General features: G+C 46.2%; 1 protein-coding gene across 1 annotated transcript in view; it reads right to left on the bottom strand.

Annotated features, from left to right (window-relative positions):
* The window catches only part of P4HA3 (prolyl 4-hydroxylase subunit alpha 3), a 119,361-nt gene that overhangs the window by 29,999 nt on the left and 71,142 nt on the right, over positions 1-18,220 (bottom strand). Inside the window, exons 6-8 of the mRNA XM_030200006.1 lie at positions 16,649-16,803; positions 11,364-11,540; positions 8,988-9,052 (exon numbers count right to left, since the gene is read on the bottom strand). Coding sequence (XP_030055866.1) covers positions 8,988-9,052; positions 11,364-11,540; positions 16,649-16,803 — 397 coding nt within the window. The remainder of the gene's footprint in view (positions 1-8,987; positions 9,053-11,363; positions 11,541-16,648; positions 16,804-18,220) is intronic.

The following is an 18,220-nucleotide window of genomic DNA, read 5'->3' as shown; positions in this document are numbered from 1 at the left end:
TTCTTTGAAGGGGTGAATAAACATGTGGATAAAGGTATCTGGATTTTCAGAAGGCATTTGACAAATTCACTCAACTCCTGAGGAAATTAGAAAGTCATGGGACAAGAGGCAGTGTCCTACTATGCATTAAGAACGGGTTAAAAGATAGAAAACAGAGTAGGGTTAAATGGTCAATATTTTTTTGTTTTTTATTCAAGATTTTTGATTGAAATTTTTCCAAATAGACAACATATAAAATGCAAAATGTTATCTGAGCATATATAGCAAACCATTGCAACAAAATCTATAGGATAACCCTCCCCCATAGAACATCCCTCCCTACCTCCCCCCTCCCCCAGAAGCCAAGGCTTCAGTTCTAAAAGAGCATATTTATAGTCTGCAGCAGAGCAAAGTCTGGGAAACTCCCTATTGGCAGAGGAAAGAGGAGGTCAAGAGGACTGAGTCACCTCCGGTGACTGCCATGTACGATAGATGTCCCAAAACTTGGGAAAATTAACCAGGGTACCATTCTTGATTGCAGTGAGTATAGTCTTTTGATAAATGTAGTCTAATTTGCAAAGGACGTTATCCGTGGTGGGTAAGCAAGCTGTGATAAACGCAGAGGCTAGCTTAGGGTATTCCAGCCGCACTCCCACTGTTTTTAACATGTAACAAACAATATTCTGCTTTAAAAGGGTGGAAACAGGATCCAAGATGGCGTCTTGAAAGGACGCGAGAATCAGAGCTCCTGAGCTTCCAGTCGACCGAACGCCAGCTTCTCTAACCAACACCATGGGAAAGCGAAAGGGGAAAGCTAAAGCTCTTACCTCCCCGAGCGTAGCTGTGAACCCTGCTGAGCGCCAGACCGTCTTGGAATCTTATGGAGTGAAGGTCCTCCGTGAGCGACAACCTGACTCTGCAGGGTCCGCATTTTTTCAAGCGGACCATAGCATTGAGGGGGTATCGTTGAGTCCTCCCCCAACTACAGCCCCTCCTCGTCCGGGAGCTACTGTGAATGCTACGGAGGCACAGGACACCGGAGCGATTGGTGGAACGCCGCCCCTGGTATCTGTGCTGGGAGCTCCCGTAGTATTTTCGACGCCAACTAGTTTTAGTGTGGAAGAAGTGCTCTCTTCGTCTCTAGCGGCTGAGATGACTCCTGAAGGGCACCGAGGAAAAGTTAAACCGGCTGTAATAACGCTTGAAGCGCTCTGGGACGCAATTCAAGGTATCCACACTTCCTTACAAACTATTTCCAACTCTTTTGGGGGCGAAATAACTGATTTAAAAGAAAAGCAAAATAATATGGCTGAAAGAGTTCAGAACTTGGAGGTTGAACTGACTAAATCTCAAAACTTATCAGCCACTCTAGTCAGGGAACGAGACATTTTTGCACGTAAAATTGTTCACTTAGAAAATCAAAGTCGCAGGAACAACCTGAGATTTATTAATTTTCCGAAATCTCCTTTAATTGCCCCTTTGGACATGTTGAGGAAATACTTTATAGAGGTATTGGGGATCCCAGCGACGGCTTTTCCACCTGTCGCCAGGGCCCAATACATAACCGGAATAAAGAATACTATTGGACAATCTCAGGCTGCACCGGACTTAGATTTAACTCATTTCCTGGAAAGTTCCTTGGACATAGTGACTGAACGGACTACACTCTTAGTTACTTTTGCATTAGAAATGGATAGAAACAACGTTTTCCGGACTTACTTTCGCCATACAAATACGGAATTTCTGGGTTCAAGAGTACAGATTTTTCCAGATCTAGCTAGAGACACTCAGAAAAAAAGAAGAGAATTCCTGTCTTATAAGACTAGAATTCTCAAGCTTGGAGCGGTTTTCTATTTAAAATTTCCATGTAGATGTTTAGTGTCATTAAATGAAAATAATTATGTTTTTTTTGAACCCTTAAAACTGTTACAATTTATTGAGGCACAAGAAAGTGTGGGTAAATCCTTAACTGCTTCCCAGTGAGACATATGCTATAATGTAGACTATCAGGGTTATGTCTGTTCTGAAACTTTCATTTTTACATTTTTTTTCTTGTACTATTTTTTCCTAGTACTTGGATCTCTTTTTGATTTGTGGACAAAGAATGTAGAGAATTATTTCCTTTAAATTATTTGTTTGGATTATCCTATTCTTGTATTTCATTACATTTATGATGGAATGTAAATGTAAAAATATATAAATAAATAAATAAAAAAAAGGGTGGAAACGTTCAGGGTTCAAGAGCTAATGGTCATATCCTAATGGGAAATTTAGCCCAATTTTTATAAGCTGCTTCGTGTTAGACGGGGTATAAGTTTTTAAAAAATAAATCAAACATATAAATGGCAAGTGACCGACTCACCCGCAAATGCGCAGTACAGACTTCCCTCTCTGTCCCGCCCCCGCGTCAAGACGTGATGACGTCAGAGGACGGAACAGAAAGGGAAAGAAATGCTGCGCTGAGGAGTGGACCCGGAACACGGAAGGGGAGGGAGGGAACCGCCGAGGTCGCTACCGCTCCCCCCCCCGAGGTCGCCGCCGGCCCCCCCTCCACCTGGGCCCTCTCCTCTCCATTGAACTTACAGCGCCGAAACCGCAGCAGGCAGATCGCCTCCTGTCGGCCTTCCTTCCCTGCCTGTGTTGCGCCCTCGCTGACGTTACGTCACACGAGGGCGGGACACAGGCAGGGAAGGAAGGCCAACGGGAGGCGATCTGCCTGCTGCGATTTTGGAGGTGAGGCGCTGTAAGCTCAATGGAGAGGAGAGGAGAGCCCCCGGCCTGGGTGGAGGGGGGCTGGCGGCAACCCCGAGGGGGAGCGGTAGCGGTGACATGGGGGGGGGGAGCGGGGGGGAGGAGCGGCGGTGACCTCGGAGGGGGAGGGAGGGAGAAATGCTGGGCATGGATGGAGGTGAGGGAAGACAGGAAGATGCACATGGATGGATGGAGGGGAGGGGACAGAGGAGAGGGAAGGGGATAGAGGAAAATAACTGGATGTGAATGACAGGGGAGGCAGGGGGTAAGAATGAGAGGGGAGGACATGGGGTAAAAGAGAATTGCTGGCCATGGGTGGGGAGGGCAGGGGAGAGAGGAGAGCTAATGGACATAGATGGATAGAGGGGAGGGCAGGAGAAATGCTGGACATGGATGGAGGAGAGGGAAGACAGGAAGGACGCACATGGATGGAGGGGAGAGTGGAGAAATGCTGGCCATGGATGGAGTGGAGGGAAGACAGGAAGAAGATGCACATGGATGGAGGGGAGGGGAGAGGGCAGGGGACAGAGGAATTTTGCCAAACAAAAATCTCGCCCGTTTAAACGGGCTTAACGGCTAGTAAATATATAAAAATGAACTAGACGCAGCATAGGTCCCTGGGTACTGCACTATTTACTAGGGTTGGGCTATTGTTTGCAAAGCGAAATGCTGTTCGCAACAAAGGTGCACGCTTTCCCAGATAGTGTGTGCATGCGTTCACATGCATGATGGTTCACACATGAGAGCACTGTGTAAGGAGACTGTCCAGCTTATTTTCGAAAGAGAAAGACGCCTATATTTTGACCCAAATCGGGAGATGGGCGTCTTTCTCCCGTGGGCGAACAAATCGGTATAATCGAAAGCCGATTTTGGTCGTCTTCAACTGCACTCTGTCGCAGGAACAAACAAAGTGGACGGGGGCGTGTCGGAGGCGTGGTGAAGGCGGGACTGGGGCGTGGTTATCGGCCAAGGAGAGATGGGCGTCTTTAGCTGATAATCGAAACAAGAAGGGCGTTTTTGACGAGAATTTGGTCCGCTTTATTTGGACCCTTTTTTTTCAAGGTCCAAGTCCCCAAAAAGTGCCCCAACTGACCAGACGACCACCGGCGGGAATCGGGGATCACCTCCCCTGACTCCCCCAGTGGTCACTAACCCCCTCCCACCAAAAATCCCACTTTACAAACTTTTTTTGCCTGTATGCCAGCCTCAAATGCCGCACCCACCTCCATGACAGCAGAATGTGTTCTATCCTCTGACAGCCTTTCCCTGGTTTTGATGTGGCTCTCGGGTGAGTGTGACACCTTTTCTGTTATGCGCACTGCAGAGTCACATCAGCAATGCATTGTGGTGGGTGTAGGGTATTGGGCTCCTTGATTCCACTAGCTTGTGTTAAATGCTCACGATGTTGGTAGTTGGTAGGCTCTACTCCCATGGTGCTTTTCCCTCTGCTTACTGGGTCAGAGTGTGTCGTTTTGTTTCCGGTAGTCCATGAGGTAGTGGCCATTTTTGTAAGCCAGTTTTAGCTCCCTTTCATGTGTTACCCACATTAGAAAACGTTATTACCTTGAATGTTGCTGAAAGAGGGCATTGTACAGCATTCTGCCAGCTCTGACCTACTGCTAATCTCAGTACCAGGGAGACTCTTTGCCAGTGGGGCACAACCTCTGATCTGCAGTTAACTGAGTAAACGTGCTTATTCCAATAAAGGACGTTTTTGGAGACATTGGTCTTCAGGTGTCAACTGGTGTGCCAAGGTTCTACAGCAGCAACAAGTCCTAGAGGCCTGGAACACTTTTAGTGGGTACCGCAGTGCACTTCAGGCAGGCGGACCCAGGCCCATCCCCCCTACCTGTAACACTAGTGCTGGTAAATGGGAGGCCTCCAAAACCCACTGTACCCACATGTAGGTGCCCCCTTCACCCCTAAGAGCTATGGTAGTGTTGTACATTTGTAGGTAGTGGGTTTTGGGGGAGGGGGTTGGGGGCTCAGCACCTGTGGTAAGGGAGCTATGCATGTGGGAGCTGTTTCTGAAGTCCACTGCACTGACCTCTAGGGTGCCCAGTTGGTGTCCTGGCATGTCAGGGGGGCCAGTGTACTACGAATCCTGGCCCCTCCCACGACCAAATGGCTTGGATTAGGACGTTTTTGAGCTGGCCGGTTTTAGTTTCCATTATCGCTAAAAAAAACCAAGAAAACGCCCAGCTCAGAAACGAACAAATCCATGGTCCGTACAAACCAAATTTTCGAAACAAAACAAAGACGTCCATTTTTTTCGAAAGTACGGTCTGTCCCTCCTCTTCATGTACCCGTTTTCGAACATAGACGCCCATGGAGATAGGCGTTCGCGTTCGATTATGTCCCTCCACGTCTTCCTTGCAAATAGTGTGAATTCTTGATGACATTTATTCCGTAACAAACAAGCAACTTGGAAAAATACCGACATGAGAATTTTCTGACTGCCCAACCTTATGATTTACCTTTCTTCACTGGGAAAGCTGCCCATTTAGTCTTGGTTTTCTTATCTTTTAACCAGTTACCAAACCACTATAGGATATGACCCGCGGGAGGTGGTGGAGATGAAAACGGTAACGGAATTCAAAAATGCGTGGGATAAACATAAAGGAATCCTGTCCAGAAGGAACGGATCCTCAGAAGCTTAGCGGAGATTGGGTGGCAGAGCCGGTGGTGGGAGGTGGGGCTAGTGGTTGGGAGGCGGGGCTAGTGCTGGGCAGACTTCTACGGTCTGTGCCCTGAAAATGGCAGATACAAATCAAACTTACTATATTAAACTTGGGTTCAAAATAATTTATCTTTTTTTATTTTTATGTATGCACTTTAAAAAAATACTATAAAGTGTTTTAAATTATTTTAAATGTGCTCAGACCATACCGTTTACACCTATTATATCCCCAAGAGGAATATGTATTTTTTTAAAGTGCATACATAAAAATAAAAAAAGATAAATTATTTTGAACCCAAGTTTAATATAGTAAGTTTAAGGTTTAACTTGGTTTGTGGATTTGTTCTTCCTGATTTTTTGTGATTAGACACAAATCAAAGTCAGGTATACATATAAAGTAGCACATATGAGTTTATCTTGTTGGGCAGATTGGATGGACCATACAGGTTTTTCTCTGCCGTCATCTACTATGTTACTATCCATCTTATTTTCAAATGAGAAGGCCGGTGATCTTCCGACACAAATTGGGAGATGGCCAGCCATCTCCTAAAGCCGGTGAAATCGGTATAATCGAAAGCCGATTTTCGCCGGCTTCAACTGCATTCCTTTGTAGCGCCGGCCAAAGTTAAAGGGGGCGTTTCGGCAAGGTACAGAAGGCGGGACGGGGGCGTGATTTCCAGATGGCTGGCTTCGGCCGATAATGGAAAAAAGAAGGCTGGCTCTGACGAGCACTTGGCCGGCTTCACTTGGTCCATTTAGTTTTAGGACCAAGTCTCAAAAAAGTGCCCCAACTGACCAGATGACCACCGGAGGGAATAGGGGATCACCTCCCCTTACTCCCTCAGTGGTCGCCAACCTCCTACCACCCAAAAATAATTTTTTTAAACATTTTTTGCCAGCCTCTATGCCAACTTCAAATGTCATACCCAGCTCCATGACAGCAGTATGCAGGTCCCTGGAGCAGTTTTTAGTGGGTGCAGTGCACTTCAGGCAGGTGGACCCAGGCCCATCCCCCCCTACCTGTTACACTTGTGGTGGTAAATGTGAGCCCTCCAAATCCCCCACATGTAGGTGCCCCCCTTCATCCCTAAGGGCTATGGTAGTGGTGTACAGTTGTGGGTAGTGGGTTTTGGGGGGAGGGATTTGGGGTGCTCAGCACCCAAGGTAAAGGAGCTATGCACCTGGGCGCTATTTTTGAAGTCCACTGCAGTGCCCCCTAGGGTGCCGGGTTGGTGTCCTGGCGTGTCAGGGGGACCAGTGCACTACAAATGCTGGCTCCTCCCACGATCAAATGCCTTGGATTTGGCCGGGTTTGAGATGGCTGGCTTCGGTTTCCATTATCGCTGAAAACTGATGCCGGCCATCTCTGACATTTGACTGGCCCCAACCGTATTATGGAAACAAAAGATGGCCGGCCATCTTTTTCGATAATACGGTTCGGGACCGCTGTTTGCGGCGCCGACCATATAGGTGGCCGCCCGTATAGATGGCCGGTGCCATTCGATTATGCCCCTCCACGTTACTTTGACCTCCTATTCCATGATGTTTCAATTTTCTGAGGAGTTTTTCATGAAGGACTTTGTTACATACCATCATGGGGTGTGAAGACGGACTGTAATTTGTCTCTGGAGTAAGGTGTTGATCCAGAGTAGTATACTGATCACCCTCTTTGGAGTGGTGAATTGTTTTGTTTTCATTGTGTTGGTGAACTGGCTATTGCTACAGTGCTGTAGACCTTTTGACTTGCTACACGAAGTGCTGTCCAACTGTCCACCCATCTGCCTGTATTCCTGATCCCGTTGTATTATTGTGGTAAGCTATAATAAAGGTAATTATCCTTATAACTTTTCCTCTCACTCCTTTCCGTGAAATATCTAGAGATAAAATGGTTAAAATGAATACACATATGTCCATGAATATTAGAAGCGAGTCAGATAAGCGCAAACATATCTTAGACAGCCTTCAAGGGGACCTCTCTGGTAGATGGCTGGTTTGCCAACCTATTAGAGGGGGTCTTCATGGGTCTATCTATCCCTAGATAAAAAAAACACTTACTATGTAAAGACAGCCATAAGACAATTAGAAGAACGCTGAACTTGATGGACCTTTGCTCTTCTCCAACTGTAGTCAACCATGCCGATGCATTTATCATGGGAGACTCCTCCTTCCAGAAACATATTCCAACGTAACTGCTGGCTGTTGCTAATTACAATGCCCATAACATTAAAGATGACACCAAAAAATGAGAAATGTTAATTCACCCAGCTTAACGACTTCAAGATGTTGCCTTCAGAGTCTTCCTCTCCCCAGCTCTCTAAGTAATATAATCCTTCTGTTCCTTCAGCTTTATGGCTTATGAGAGATCCAAAAGTGAATAATGAAATTAATTGTAATAATAAAAAATACATTTGGTTTTAATACTTAGGTCTTATTGCGGTTTTCTTCCCTCTCTTTGTTCTTCTCATTTGATTTATTTAAAGCGGATGAAATCTTTCTTCTGCTGGGGACAACTGTGCTCCCTGTAGTTCTGCCTTATGCTCCGGCAGCATTGGTTCTTGGGAACAGCACTGACTGCCCCCCCTTTCTGGATAGGGCTTGTGTAAGGTCACCGGTAAGAATCGTAGATATAGAAATAACGGAAGGGAATACAGGATTCTCCATTGGACCCTACAGTTTTTCCTGCTGATGCCAAAGCTCCTGACTCTCTCCCATTGATCCCGTAGGTGACAATTTCCAAACTGCCCACTTCAAAGGATGCCCTCTAGTGGTAGTACTGCAAGACTGTCGCTAGGGGTCAGGGTGGTCATTTTGAGTCTCGGGGCAGGAGCAGAGGGGCAACTGCTTCCGGCCCAGGGATCACAAGTCCTGGGGATGGTAGGGGGCCAGAGGAGGGTTTCCTTGACACCTTGTGGGTGGTGCTTTGGTTCAGTGGAGGGGCTTATTGGTGGGAGCAAATTGGGGGAGGGGGAGTTGGGGAGATTGGAGGATGGAATTGGGGTGGAAGGATTAGGGAATCAGATCAGGGAGTGTTGGTGGGGAGCACTGCTCCATAGGGTTACTATACATCTGGGTTTCCCCAGACATGCCCTCTTTTTTTAAGAGGAATATTGGGGGTCCAGGCGATTTTTTCCAACCCCGAACATTCCATAATGCACCCTGGTGGTCTAGTGGCCTCTTCGAGGCATGAAAGAACCCCAATCTTTCCTGCCCACTGCGCTGACCTGCCCACTGCCAGTGCTTCTTCAAAATGACCGCTGAGACTTAAAGCAGTGGCCTTGCGAGACTTCCACAGAAGTGTCCTCGAGGGTGCTTAAATGGAGGTGTCTAGTTGTGGAACTGTCCTCCCCCCCCCCCCCCCCCCAAGTAAATAAAAAATGATTTCCTGAATCCTTCTGCTTTGGTGCAGAAGACAACACATCGAGTTCCAACCGAGGCTTTGAGCTATCAAGTGAAGCAATATTGCACCCATGTGAATGACCTTGTACAGTGCTGTGTGGGCTGGCTGTTGTTGGACTATGTCGCATAAAACCTGGCCTGGTGAATATTGCTGCTAACTTGGGGTCTGTGTGCTTCTTACCTCTTGCTGATGCGATACTCCGCTTCTACTTGCTTCCCTTCTGAGGCAACCACTGACCTCTGCAACTAAAGGGAGAAAACAAAGAGGAGGAGACAGATAACAGGGCAGAAAACAACAACTACTACTACTACTACTTATCATTTCTATAGCGCTACTAGACGTATGCAGCGCTGTACACTGGACATGAAGAGACAGTCCCTGCTCGACAGAGTTTACAATCTATCTAATCAGGACAGACAAACAGGACTAATAAGTGATAAGGACAAAGAGTAGCAGGATTCCATGCAGAATCTCAAAGAGTAGCAAGATTCCGGAATCCCAAAGACTACTACTACTACTACAACTTATCTTTTCTATAACACTACTAGACGTACACAGCACTGTACACGTGAACATGAAGAGACAGACCCTGCTCGACAGAGTTTACAATCTAATTAGGCCAGTCAAACAGGACAAATAAGGGATAAGGGAATTACTAAGGTGGGTACTGAACAAGCGAGTAAGGGTTAGGAGTTAAAAGCAGCATCAAAAAGGTGGGCTTTTAGCCTACATTTGAAGACGGCCAGAGACTTGACATACCGGCTCAGGAAGTCTATTCCAGGCATATGGTGCAGTAAGGTAAAAGGAATGGAGTCTGGAGTTAGCAGTGGAGGAGAAGGGTGCAGATAAGAGAGATTTACCCAGTGAATGGAGTTCCCGGGGAGGAGTGTAGGGAGAGAAAAGAGTTGCAGCAAACAGGAAGGGAACCTCTATGGGAATGCAAGCCAAACCAGGAGAGAGTAGAGGTTGACCAAATGATGAGCCAGCTCAGGAGATGTTGCTTGAAAATCTTTTTGTTCAAAGCACCTGGAGTAAGACCCGACACGGGCCGTGTTTCAGCGAATGAAGCCACCTGCCTCAGGGGTCACAACAGTATTCTCTATGAGCTAGGGTGACTGGTTGTGTGACTGGTGCAATGATGCTGGAAGAAACAGCAAGGTATAAGATGCTGCTGTTCCTTCCAGCATCATTGCACCAGTCACAAGACCAGTCGCCCTAGCTCACAGAGAATACTGTTGCAATCCATCTGCCGAAACACGGCCCGTATCGTGTCTTCACCCTGATGCTTTGAATAAAAAGATTTTCAAGCAACATCTCCTGAGTTGGCTTGTCATTTGCTCAACCATTACTGCACATGTATGGAGACATGTCCCTGCTGTGACATCATAAGCATGTGTCCATATGCAGAGATGCATTCCTACCATGACATCATTGCACTTCCATACATGGAGACACACTTCTGCCATCACATCACTGCATGTCCACGTAGGGAGACACCCTCCTGCCCATACAAAGAAATGCATTTCTGTCATGACACCACTGCGTGGAGACACACCCCCAACGGAAAACCATCTTAATCCTATACACGGAGACACTTCCACCATGACACTGCTGCCATGATATCATGAGCACATTTCCATACATACAAACACATTCCCACCATGACATCATTGCACTTCCATACAAGGAGACACACTCGTGCTGTGACATCACTACATGCCATTTTTCAGAGAGGTGCTCCCACTGTGATATCATTGTACTTCCATACAAGGAGGTACACTCCTGTTGTGACATCACTGCATGCCAATACACAGACAGACACTCCCAATGTGACATCATTGCACTTCCATACAAGAAGATACATTCCTACTGTGATATCACTGCATGCCAATACACAGATAGACACTCCCACCGTGACATCACTGCATGCCAATACACAGACACTCCCACTGTGACATCACTGCATGCCAATACACAGACACTCCCACTGTGATATCATTGCACTTCCATACAAGGAGATACACTCCTGCTGTGACATCACTGCATGCCAATACACAGATAGACACTCACACTGTGACATCATTGCACTTCCACACATGGAGAAACACTCGTGCTGTGACATCACTGTACTTTCACATACAAAGGTAGCAGGAAACTATCCAAATAGTTCCCTCTGGAAATTTCCTACACCATGGCTATGTGCAGTCTGTATGAGGATAGCCAATGGGAAGGGGCAAAAAATCATGAACACAACTGAAAATGGCAGCATACCCATGTCATTTCCCCCGTTGTAAAACATGCCCATCAGAAGAGCTACAATTTAGTGTAATATGGAAGAATGAGTACACTCTCAGCCATGGTGTAAGGGGCAATTTTCAAACAGGGTAATCTAGTACCAGGTATTCACCCCAGTAAATTGTTCTAAAATTGTCATCAATTCCCCCTGCACTTTTGTACAAAGAGGAAGGTGGTAAATGATCATAACTTCCACAAAATGTAATGACTCTGAGATTTTGTTTCATGCAAGGCCCTGGAAAGCTGGCGCGAGGGACTTACCCAGGGAGCTGCTAACTCCTTGATCCTTGTGGCCTCGGGGTCACTGAGGAAATCATGGTAGAGTACCACATACGGGTGGAGACTGACAATCTCTTTTCTCATGGGCTGGAGGATCAGATAAGGGCTCTTGTTGGCCTCATAGGAACAGAAGAGACCTGGGATCTGATAGTGTGTTGGCTGAAATCAGTAGAACAAATATTTCCAATATGAGTTGAATGGAAACAGAATCTCTTTCGCTTACATTTTCATTATAAACAGTCGGGGAGGGGAGGTGTCCAGTAGTTTCCTTTTGCTCTTTTCGGCTTCCAGATCACTAGGAACCAGAGCTGGAATCCAACACCACAAACCTTTATTTACAACTTCCCAACACATCTAGTTCCTTCATTGCATTGATGACCCTGGGCTGGGGGGCCATGAATCAGGGATTCTTGTTGAACCTTGAAATCATGGACCATAAATCTGGCCACTAGGTGTCGCTATTGTATGACGACTGCGACCCTCCCCTTCCCTCCTCCAGGATCTCTGAAGGCTTCCTCTGCAGCCTTCCCAGCCCTGGCTGGCCAGGGGTTGGAAGAAGACCTGACTTAGAAATCAAACCGGATCCTTTACATGACTGTGCACCAGTGGCGTAGCTTCAGGTGGGCTTGGGTGGGCCAGGGCCCACCCACTTATGGCTCAGGCCCACCCAACAGTAGCATATGTTTAGTGGTAACTGGTGGGAATCCCAAGCTCCGCCAGCTGAAAATTTCCCCCTGATGGTAACAAAAATGCTACTCTCCACGACACCGGCACCTGCGCATGCTCAGTTTTCAGTGCATTCCTGCTGCCAAGTTGGAAAGAAGCATTTTCCCACCAGCTGAGATTTTTTTTTTTGGAGGGGGGAGAACACTTGGTGCCCACCCAATTCTTGCCTAGGCCCACCCAAAATCTGTTGTCTGGCTACGCCCCTGCTGTGCACAGCACTGCTACTAACTGACCACAGCAGCCCCTGGAATATTTTTCCGCTACATTTTCCTACATGTAGATCTAATTCTACAGCAACTTTCTGCAGCTACTACAGTGACAGCAGAGAGTAGATCAAAGAAAAACAAGACCTTCCACTGCTGTTCTTCAACTGGCCACCAGATGTCACCACAAGAGCAGTGCTTTATTCATCCCTCCCCCTGGGGAAGGTCAATTGGGACTGTTCGCTTGGATAACACAACAAGAACAAGTGTTCCTCATGTGGTATCTCATTCATCACTCGTGCTTACTCAAAATTCAAGTTTTTTAACCTTATTTTTCTCAAATTTTTCCAGTACATTTATTTACTGTGTGAACTATTCTACCAAATGATTCAGGGATAAAACTCCTAACATGTCTCAAACAGCATCTAGTGTCCCTATGATATGGACATGTAGAAGACAATATTGAGTGTCCCCATGGAGATTGTGGGTCCATAGGTACCTTGAAAATTCATAGATTACCATGCGCATTAACCAGGTGTAATTACACTTGGGAAAGGGGACCCCCCCCCCCCACACACACTTTACTTTCCCTATCTCCGGCTCTGCCCATTTTTGGCATGACTAGACATGTATGTGCTCTCACACCTTGCATTGTTATTTGAATATTTTTACTGCTGTAATAGGCAATAGACAATTATTATTATTATTAGCATTTGTAAAGCGCTACCAGACGCAGGCAGCGCTGAACACCTGACATAAAGAGAGACAGTCCCTGCTCAAAAGAGCTTACAATCTAAATAATACAGACAGACGAGACAGTTACGGGTGAGGGAAGTAAAGATGAGAAGGAAGGAAGGGACAAGGGGGAGGGCAATTGAGTAGTGGCTAGGAGCCAAAAGCAATAGTGAAAAGGTGGGTTTTCAGCATAGATTTGAAAACAGGTAGAGATGGAGCTAGACGTATAGGTCCAGGAAGTCTATTCCAGGCATAAGGTGCCGCGAGAGAAAAGGAACGAAGCCTGGAGTTAGCAGTGGAGGAGAAGGGGGACGACAAGAGAGATTTGTCCAGTGAGCGGAGTTCACGGGGAGGACTGTAGGAAGAGATGAGAGTGGAGAGGTAATGGGGGGGCTGCAGAGTGGATGCATTTAAAGACAATGCTTGACTTATTCTTGCTGTACACTGCCTTGAGTGAATTTCTTCAAAATGGTGGTAAATAAATCCTAATAAATAAATACACCCCCCATACTTCCAGTTCAATACACAAGGAGAAATTTTTAACAGATTTTATGTGGAATAACATATAAAGACTTTTGAAAATCACCCTCAAAGTGATCCCAGCAAGCCTTAAAGCACTGGTTGCATCTCAAACTCAGGAGCCATGTGCGGAAAGAGGGTGGCTTTCACCATCTCCTCATGCAAGAAGAGCCCTCCATTGTGTTCAAGAACAGGAGTGGAAGATCATTCTCAGCTAGGCAGTAAGGGGTTAACTCACTCCCTGTCCGTGTAACCTGACCTTGAGTAGGGGGAAGGTAGGACTGTAGGATTACTATGTGGGTGGAGTTTCCTGTACCATGGTCTTTTTCTATTACCACTAGGATTTCTCTCTTGTAACCTTTGAATAGACCCTTTCATTATTTACAGTGGAAGACTCCCGGGTCATTTATACCTGCAAAGCAAGCTAAGCTCTTTCAACTGATAACTCGCTGCTCACCCCAGTTCTGCCCAGTAAGTTACTGGGCCACCCGATGTGTCAGACTTGTGAGTTCTTGTACCAAGTAGAGTGCTGCTGAGCCCAGTACTTGGACCAGGTTCTGCTTGGCGGCTGGACAACCCTGGATTTCACCTGCGCTGACCGGTCTGTGCAGCCTGCAGGACTTACGGGACGGAGCTGGAAGTGGGGTGATGAATGTATCGGCCAGGCAGGCAGCAGGTCAAGAGAGTAATTCAGGTACAGGCAAAAGTCAGTAGGCAGGCGGAAGGCAAGAGAATAATCCAGGTACAGGCAAAAGTCAGTAGGCAGGCGGTAGGCTAGAGAGTGATCCAGGTACAGTCAAAGTCAGCAACAAGGGACCAGTAGATAAGAAGCAGACTACAGAGTTAGAAACACCTACCAAAGTAGAAGCCGAAGCATGGAGTCCAGGGAGAGCTCAGCTGATAAAGTGCTGGCGTCTGACATCAGCAGGGAGAAGGGGCACAGCCATAGGACAAGAGCAGGGGAAGGAGGAACCAGAAGACCAATAGGAGAGAAGCAAGAAAAGCCAGGCAGAAGAAGAGCAGACCCAGGTGGGTGGAAGCAAAGCAATCAAGGAGCCTGGAAGCCAAGCAGAGAGAGAGAGCAGAAACAGGTGCATGGAAGCAAAACAATTAAGGGGTCTGCAACCACCGCTCTCTGAACAAACCCAGAGAGGACTACACACACATGGCTCAGGCAGTGCCAGTCAAGTATGCGTGTCGACGGGACCTCGCGCAGCCCGAGGATGCCGCTTGCGTTGAGGTAGGGGACATGACACGATGCATGCACAGCAACATTTCACCATCTTATCATGCTAGAAAAACTTCCTTCATGTTTTATTATAAGAGTTAGAGTCAGTACTATTACTTATCATTTCTATAATGCTACGAGGTTTACACAACACTTTACAGATAATGTAAGAGAAAGCTCCTTCTGTATAGTCAAGACACACAGCCAACATAAAAGCAGAGGTCTCATCATCCTACAGCAGCCTTTTTCACCATCTCATAAGAGAAATCTTCCTCACATCTTATTGTAACAGGACTCTCCCTCACATCTCATCATGTAAAAAAACCATCTCCCCCACATCTTTTTCACCCTCTTACCCTAAGAGATATAAGGCCAGTCTGGGCAGACTTCTACAGTCTGTGTTTCAAATATGGTAAGGAAGATCTGTAGGGTCGCCAAGAGACAAAGTTGGGCCCAGGGTAAACACTCCCTGCGTGTGCCCCCCTGGTGTGCGCACACCCCCGGGACTCCTAGGCCTGCGTGCACCCCCAAGCCTCCCCGGGCCTGCTTACTTGCTTGTCTCCTCCTGCTCCGCTCTGCTGCACAGGTCTTTCTTCCTGCCGTGTCCAAACAGGAAGTACTTCACACAGGAGGCGGGATGACGCAGGAAGAAGGACCTGTGGCCAGCAGAGTTAATGCGATAACGTGTTAACCTGGCACTGCTTTGACACACAGGAGCAGGAGAGACCATCTGAGCCAAGCCAGCTCCGGGTGGGCCCCCCCTTGGAGGTCGGGCCCAAGGGAATTTTGCCCCTCATGCCCCCCTCTCAGCAGCTTTGGAGATCTGGATGGGCTGGAGTGGGTGGCAACTCCAGTAGTTGGGAAGTAAGGCCCAGGATCGGGTAATACCACCATAACCAACGCTATCCCTGGATAGACTTCTACAGTCTATGTTCCAAAAATGGCAAAGACAATTCAGGATCACGCACGCGTATTTTATATCACGTTCATATCATAATGCTGTGAGTGTGGGTGTTGTGTATTAGAGAATGACACGGGGACGGGGCAAACTTTGTCCCCGTATCATTCTCTACTTTGAAGGCTATGGTTAATGAATTGGACAGTTATTTATGTTTGAGTGATGCAGACGACGATGTTTCGATTTCTTGGAAAAACAAGCCAAAGTGCTGGCCACAGCTGGTAAAACTTGCACAGGGGGCTCCTGTGCGTTCCTTCTACCAGCACATCTTCTGAGAAGACATTTTCTATTGCGGGAAGGACTGTTGATGACAGGAGAGTTAAGACTGAATCCTGAGATCGTTGATGACTTATCAATCATCCACAGATTAAAGAATCATAAGAGTGCTTTGTAGGGCATATTTCTCCCCCACTAGGGCACATTTGTGGGTTGTAATTTGTACCCCTGGGCATTTTAACAGAGTGGATTAGGATTCCTTGGGGTAGTAGAAGTCAACTATTGTTGAGGCTGGAAGGGTAGAGGGTGGGGTTCTTATAGTTACTCGTTATTATTGCTTTCTATTTGTGATTTATAAACAACAGTTGCACAGAATATTGTTCGTTTTTATATTTTAATAAAAAGATTTAAATATAAAATCATAAGTGTTCGAGGCTTCTGCAGATGAGGACAGAGCCTGTGGGGATAGGGGCAAAGTCTGCGGGAATGGAGACAGGGCCTGTGGGCACAGGGCATTGCGGTGAATTGCCAGCTGCCCTGTGTGTGATGCCAGCATTTGATCATGAAAGAGTGCAACCTGCCCAGTGTGGTGGGTCCATCTCTGGCCGCCTTGACGTGCAGACTGGATGAATCATGCAAGACTTTACCTGCCCTCATTTACTGTGTTACTATATAACAGTACCTGAGACCCCAGAGTCTGGCACAGTCCTTCGTAGGCATCTCGGGTTTGCAGATTGGTCCCATTGATCCTTTGTAGTGTCACCTTTTCCTCCAACTTCTCAGCCAGAAGCTCCTCATAATTATGCACATTTCTTGCTACCCTCTCGTTGTCTGGATCTTAAGGAAATACATGAAAAGCATCCATGAAAAGCAATCACAAATCTATATGTATGACAGTCACCTTCTGAGGGATGTGGGTATGATTGTATGTGACGAACGTAAGGTGGCCAAACAGGTAGAAAAGGCGACAGAGAAAGCCATATGTGTGCTCGGGTGCATAGAGAGAGGAATAGCCAGCAGGAAAAAGGATGTGATGATGCTCCTGTATAAGACTCTGGTGAGACCCCACTTGGGGAGATGTGTAAATTTTGGAGACTGCACCTTCAAAAAGATATAAACAGGATGGAGACTGTCCAGAGGGCGGCTACTAAAATGTTCAGTGGTCTTCATCAACGTGTAATTAAACTCTGAAATTCGTTGCCAGAGAATGTGGTAAAGGCGGTTAGCTTAGCGGGGTTTAATAAAGGTCTGGATGGCTTCCTTAAGGAAAAGTCCATAGACCATTATTAAATTGACTTGGAGAAAATCCACTGCTATTTCTGGGACAAGCAGCATAAAATGTATTGAACTTTTTCAGTCTCTTTGCCAGGTATTTGTAACCTGGATTGGCCACTGCTGGAAACAGGATGCTGGGGTTGATAGACCTTTGGTCTGTCCCAGTATGGCAATACTTATCTACTTATCTTATCTACTTATCATAAAGCATATACTTTGTATGCACTTTATACTTTGGAAGAAAGGTGGGTGGGAGAGAGAAAGATGATAGAGATGTTCAAATACCTACGTGGCATAAATGCAGAGGGCGCAAGTCTCTTTTATTTAGATTCCATCCTAATCAATGGCTCAGAAGGGTTTACAATATAAAATGAGAGAAAAAAATTCCAACAATTTCTAAACATCACTCACAAAACAAAACAAAAAAATGTATAAATCATTATAACATCACTAACATTTAAGATATGTTTATGTTTATTAAAATTCTCATATACCGCTACATAATACAAATAAATAATTGATCTAAGCAGTTTACATAAAAACACTTATAAAATCAAAAAGACCAACAACATAAAACTGACCTAATCCAAAAACTCCCCACAGCTTAAACCAACGTCCAATCGCTCTCTGGTCCTGCTAGTACATCAGGAGGTAACAAGCCAGGTATTTATCGACCAGCCAGGAGTTGAGAAGCTTCCTAAACCTTAAATAATTCTGCTCGATTCTAATTTCAGTTGGAGGTGCCCTCCACAAATCTGGTACAACTGAACTAAACGATTTCTTATGCGAAGAACGTAATTTCGTAAAAGTGGCTGCCGGTAATTCTAATTTATTCTTATTAATAAGACAATCGGAGCATGGGCCAGTTCTGAGTTGTAACTATAAAACCACATAGTAAGGACTGTCACCATATAATTTTTTAAAGACTATACACGGGGGCTCTTTTACTAAGCGGTGGTAACGACTAACGCGTACCGTG

The sequence above is a fragment of the Microcaecilia unicolor genome, chromosome 4 (genome assembly GCF_901765095.1).
Source record: "Microcaecilia unicolor chromosome 4, aMicUni1.1, whole genome shotgun sequence".
NCBI lineage: Eukaryota > Metazoa > Chordata > Amphibia > Gymnophiona > Siphonopidae > Microcaecilia > Microcaecilia unicolor.
The sequence above is the reverse complement of the archived record's forward strand: the minus strand, read 5'-3'. Positions and strand labels throughout refer to the sequence as shown.